Genomic DNA, 5,643 nt, shown 5'->3' with positions numbered 1-5,643 from the left:
GAAGAAAAAATATAATCAAATGGTTTTAAGTTGCTAAATTATAGTTAGTTTAAATGAATTACTCTTTTTTCATCCATACTTATTGTTTTTTTACCAACAAAAGAAGTAATGTTACAAGAAACTCCTTGCTCACATTTATTGCAATAAAAATATCATGGATCATATTTTGTAATGTAAAAATTCTGTTTTAGTAGGTTTGCATATGTTTCAAAGGTTTGCTTAGCTGACATAATTAATGATACAATCAAGGCACATGTAAAAAAAAATCTCCTGTTGCAACGCACGGACATTTTTCCTATTTATATCTAAATAAATTTAATACAAGAATTTTGGGACGGAGGGAGTATTACATAGCTAATCTGCCTAGATTGTCTAGTTCTAAGAGTGATCACTTTGAAAAGCTACTAGCTAGCAGGCTTAGATCAGAAGACAATAATCTCAGCCTTCACGCACGTTCCATGACCGAGTAACGATACAACTAATCCTACACAGTACAGAGATTCCAACAGCCAAGAGCCTACGCGCCTCAGAAGCCTACGGTGCCGCTAGACCAGCTATTGGCCGCCGACGACGGCGGGATCGTCTGGTACCCCCCGGGCCCCGCGACCGGATGCAAGTTGGCGTTGCTCAGGTACTGGCGTACCGGATCGACGCTGGCGGCCGGCGCCGCGGCTGCCACGGGCGCCCCGGCCACCACGTACTGCTGGACCACCAGCACCGACACCCCCATGGAGAAGTCTGACGACACGAGCATGTCACCGATGGGCCCCAGCTCCGGGCACTCCATCCAGTCCTCCAGTGCCGACGTCATCGGCGACCCGGCCTCGCCGGGGCGGCGGCCAACGATGTACATCTCGTGCGTGCTGCTGTCCATGCTCCTGATGGCCGCCACCGTCTCCTCGCTGTTGGTCACCGTCTTGTCGGCGTACATGATGGCGCCGTTGCCCTGGTTGCGCGCGCGGAACTCGCCGAGGTACTCCTCGTCCATCTCCAGCTCCGTCTTGCCCTCCGTGCCGATGTTGATCGCGCGTGAGTCCGCCGTGTCGGCCGACCGGTAGGTGGGGCTGGAGAAGGATCGCTCCCGGTAGTCCGGCGGGAGGAACCGCACGATGGCGAGGCTGACGCTGGGGTTCTCCACCATCCTCCACGCGTAGGCGAGCGCCTCGCGGTCGTCGGGCCCGCCGAAGAAGAAGAGCACCAGGCGGTGCTCGTCGGCCATGCGCGCCGCGGCGGCGCTCAGGCCGCGGTCCACGAGGATGGCGACGGAGCACGGGGACGCGGACAGGAGGCTCTCGTTGAAGGCGCGGATGGAGGGGTTGATCGGCTCCATGCCGCCGTCCACCGTCTGCTGCTTGTGGAAAGGGACGACGATGAGCGAGACGTGCTTGTCCTCCGCCAGGACGGACACGTCGTCGTGCATGGTTTGGTACGGCGACACGGCCGCCAGCGTCTGGATGGAGACACCACCTGCATGCGTCGCACAAGCACCGTCCATCCTCCGTGTCAGCGTACGTACGTACGTAGCCATGCATATAGCCAGCCTTTTGACCTTACGTAATGTAATGTCATGCCGTGTCTACTGACCGGTGTGCATCTCGTAGTTCTCAAAGGCGTTGAAGATGTGCTCCGTCGTAGCCGGCAAGGCAGAGGAGCCAGACCGGTTATTATTTGTGGAGGCAGAGGCGGCGGCGGCGGCGAGCATGTTGGAGGCTCGCCCCGTGAGCTCGACGAGGTGGAGCGCGTAGATGAAGATGGGGGAGCGCTTGCTGGGGTTGGACAGCTCCAGCAGCGACAGCACGGACGGCACGTTGCGGGTGGTGTGCACGCAGGCCAGCATCCGGAGCTCGCTGTCGTGCCTGATGCGCTGTAGGTTCCTCCGCTTGTACACGACGAGCCGCCGCGCCGGCTTGTGCAACCCCGTCACGATCGGCGTCACCAGAGCCGTCATCCCCACCGACACCATCACCATCACCGCAAACGACTCGTCATCCAACACCTATATGCACGTACGCTTAACTTGATCAATGGCTTGACACCGATATTTGCTGTGCGTTTGAGACTAAAAATAAGGGGGGAATTTGCTGTGCGTGTGACGGTGTGACCGTGTGCGTACCTGCTTGTCTCTCCCAATGTTGAGCACGATCATTTCCACGAGCCCCCTGGTGTTCATGAGGAAGCCGAGGGCGATGCCCTCACGGAACGGCATGGTGTAGAGCGCGGCGATGATGATGGTGCCCATGACCTTAGCGAAGCTGGCCATGACGAAGACGAGCACGAGCAGGCCGACGGTCACAGGATCACGCGCCTTGGTAATGTTGGTACGCAAGCCGCTGATGGCGAAGAAGAGCGGGAGGAGGAGCCCGGTGACGAAGTCCTCGAGCTTCTCGATGAGTGTGACGCCGAGCGGCACGCTCGGGATGACCAGGCCGTAGATGAAGGCGCCGAAGACGGAGTGGATGCCGATGGCTTCGGTGCAGACTCCGGCGAGCATGACGCCGGCAAGGATGAGCGACACCTCCATGTCGCTGATGCTCTCGCCCTCGGGGATGCGGTGGATGAGCCACCACATCGCTGGGCGCACGACGTAGAAACATATGAGCACGAAGACCACCCCGGAGAGGAGCACCCACAGGGACGACAGCGCCGTGCTGTCCACCTCCGTGATGGCGATGGCCATCGCGAGCAGGATCCACGCGCACATGTCGTTGACGATGGCGGCGGACATGGCGATGCGGCCGAGGTCCGTGTTGAGCAGCTTGATCTCGGCAAGGATGCGGGCGAGCACCGGGAACGCCGTGACGGAGAGCGCGACGCCAAGGAAGAGCAGGAAGGAGGTCTGGTGCACGTTCCGGGACACCTGGTGCCGGAATATGAAGGACGTGGCGGTGCCAATGCAGAAGGGCAGCGCCATCCCGGCCAAGGCCACGAACAGCGCCTTCCTGCCGGACCGCCTGATCACGTCGAGGTCCATCTCCAGCCCGACGAGGAAGAGGAAGTAGAGAAGGCCGAGGTGCGCCACCGTCTCGAGCGTGAGCAGGCTGCGCTGCGGGAACACCATGTTGCCCCACACATCCATCTGGCCCATCAGGGACGGGCCGAGCACGACGCCGGCGAGGATCTCAGCGATGACGCGGGGCTGCCGGAAGGGCCTGAGGAGGAGGACGATGAAGCGCGTGGTGATGACGATGACGGCGACCTGGAGGATGAAGAGCGGGAGGGAGAACTCGAGCGGGTTGACGCCCTGCCAGATGCCGTTGGTGGTGATCATCATGGGCGAGTAGCACACCACCATGTTTGTGACCTTGGACGCCGTCGCATTGTGGGTCTGCGCGGTCACGTTCGTCGGCAGGTCGACGTCGGCGTTCAATGGCGCTACGGTGGATGCCATCTTGCCGCATGGCACGGCGCGGCACGGGGGAGCCCTCTCGCACGGTGATCACACGCTCCCTGCTAGCTAGATTTGCCACCCGGCCGTGTGCGCCTTGAGAGTTTTTCCTCCGGAGAACCTTGGGGAGGTTGCACCGGGGGCACGAGGGACGAGGCCGAGGCACAACACAACTCGGAGAAAGTGGGAGGAAAGGGTCAAACGAGAGAGACGAGAGGGAATCGGGTCACTCGACGTTGTATCGGCTGCCGATCGGTTGCCCGGGCACTTTGGAGCTTGCGCAGGATCTCCGGTATTGACCGGTCATGCTCATTTCTAATTCTACCGCGAATTGTGTGGTTCTCATTAAGGATCGGCCCATCTCGCATGCACCTACTACTTGGTGCTCCAAAGTAAAGTCCCCTTATTGCTTCATCAGTTCAGATTTGTTGAGAGCGCCCTTCTCTCCCGTGTCGCCCCTCGTGGAGACTAGGGGACCAAACCCTAGCACACGGCAATGCCCCCTCCCCTCATCACCATCGGCGGGCATCGCGGGGCAAAACCCGTACGACAGTGTGACCGTTTTCTTCCTCCCAGATGGTGGCATGGGGCTTGTGGGTTTTGACGGGGGTTCGACACGCACATGCACAGGAGGGGGGTGTTGGGCTGCATGGTGGTGGTCCACCCGTGGAGCGCTCGTATCTAGGGAGGCGACTATAGTAACGGAGTGCACCTCCATTCTGCGGCGGGTGGTGGGCGTAGATGTTGTCGAGTGTAACTCTTAGCCGGGTCAGCAAGAAGCGGCGAAATGGGTGGATCTCGGTCTTGGGCCACTCCGTTGGCCCGTGGCACCTATATGAACACGATGGTCCCTTCCCTCGCTCATCGTCCTACCCTGCCAACCCACGATGCCAACGACCTCCGGTTGGCCGAATCTAGAGGTTGCTTAGGTCGTTCGGGATGGGAGCTCAGGATCGCGGGAAAACCTTGACTGGTGGCGGTGGTCACGATGTCAACGATGCTTCACGCGGTGGTCTTCTTATTGTAGGTGACACCGAGATCGATCCCCCGCCCTTCATCTTCATGTCCTGGGTGAAAACCCAAAAACTCTAAGATTGCGTGGCTCCGGCGCTCACGCATCATGTTTCTTCTTGAAGGCGCCGCCTTGTGAGTGTGGGGTAGTGGTCGGGGCTTCAATGTGGGTGGTGGATTGTCAGTGGATCTTCAGTTGTGTTCCTGGTCGAGAGATTGCGATAGGTGTTATGGTCTTTGCCGGGCGCGGTGATCATGTATGGGATTTTGTCGTCGTGCATGTCGTCCTATCCCCGGCAACCTATTAGCACCCGCCTGCCAACATCATGGTGTACTCTGATCCATCACAAGAAGGCAAGGGGCTTCTTCAGAGGAGACTGATGGCAGGACAACAGTGGCCTCATGGGACTTAACGGATCGTGGCCTTCCTCCAACGTCGGGCGGCTCACTTGTCTTAGTCACATTGATGACATGATATGGAGTTTACACATGCTTAAATGCTAAGCTTGTTCCTGGTGCATTCGGAGCTTGTTAGTTGTTTCTTGAGCATCTTCTATCCTTGATGTTCTTTTTCTGTTGTTATGTTGGTTCTAATTCTTGCTTATTGATACATTTCCAACGTATTTACAATTTTTTTTATTGTTCTATACTATTATATTATCATTTTTGGATGCTTTGTATGTTAATTTATAATATTCTCTAGGACTAACCTATTAACTCAGAGTCTAGTGAGAGTTTTTGTTTGTTTTTTTTTCATTTTTTGACATTTTTAGAGAAACAACACCAAACAAAGTCCAAACACGATGAAACTTTACGCAGGTTATTTTTGTATATCAGAGACCCTAGAAGCTTTGGGAAGTGACCAGAAGAGCCACGAGGGAGCAACTGAAAGCACAAATGCTTCCTTGATGGTTTTGATAATTAATGACAACATACATTACCTCTTGGACTAACAGTTTTACCTAGTATATTTCAGGGAAGTCAAAAGAGTGAAATGGCTGGGAATTATGAGAAGGATCCCCAAGATGGAAAGAAATCTTATTGGCAAATCTTCAAGATTCAAGACTCTACATTTCATTTTGTGTGAGAAACCACCATTGAGTCCATAGGAAAGCCAATACCATTAAAAGGGGATGAGGTATTGATAATGATTTGGTTGCTCAAGTGCTTAGAGGTTTGCCACCAAAAACCTCAACCAAGCTCTCACAAAAACATCATTTCCAAAACCTAAAGTATCAAAATCGGTG

General features: G+C 55.4%; 1 protein-coding gene across 1 annotated transcript; it reads right to left on the bottom strand.

The window, feature by feature from the left end:
* Positions 1–275: 275 nt before the first annotated feature.
* LOC123440415 (cation/H(+) antiporter 15-like) lies at positions 276–3,669 on the bottom strand. Its single transcript, XM_045116983.1, has 3 exons — positions 2,114–3,669; positions 1,585–1,996; positions 276–1,467 (listed from the first exon to the last, which is right to left on the bottom strand). Exons 1-3 carry the CDS (start codon positions 3,386–3,388, stop codon positions 527–529), a joined length of 2,628 nt encoding a protein of 875 aa, XP_044972918.1. The 5' UTR covers positions 3,389–3,669; the 3' UTR covers positions 276–526.
* Between the last annotated feature and the right edge of the window lie 1,974 nt (positions 3,670–5,643).

This window comes from Hordeum vulgare, chromosome 3H, assembly GCF_904849725.1.
Source record: "Hordeum vulgare subsp. vulgare chromosome 3H, MorexV3_pseudomolecules_assembly, whole genome shotgun sequence".
Lineage (NCBI taxonomy): Eukaryota > Viridiplantae > Streptophyta > Magnoliopsida > Poales > Poaceae > Hordeum > Hordeum vulgare.
Note: the sequence above shows the minus strand (reverse complement) of the source record. Positions and strands in the feature narration are given on the sequence as shown.

What these genes read in the sequence shown, in the direction of transcription:
- LOC123440415 (XM_045116983.1), bottom strand. Translation starts at nt 3,388, where the DNA reads ATGGCATCCACCGTAGCGCCATTGAACGCCGACGTCGACCTGCCGACG. An exon ending in ACATTGGGAGAGACAAGCAG is followed by an intron (nt 1,997 to 2,113) that starts GTACGCACACGG and finishes ACGTGCATATAG; the next exon opens with GTGTTGGATGACGAGTCGTT. An exon ending in GAACTACGAGATGCACACCG is followed by an intron (nt 1,468 to 1,584) that starts GTCAGTAGACAC and finishes CGACGCATGCAG; the next exon opens with GTGGTGTCTCCATCCAGACG.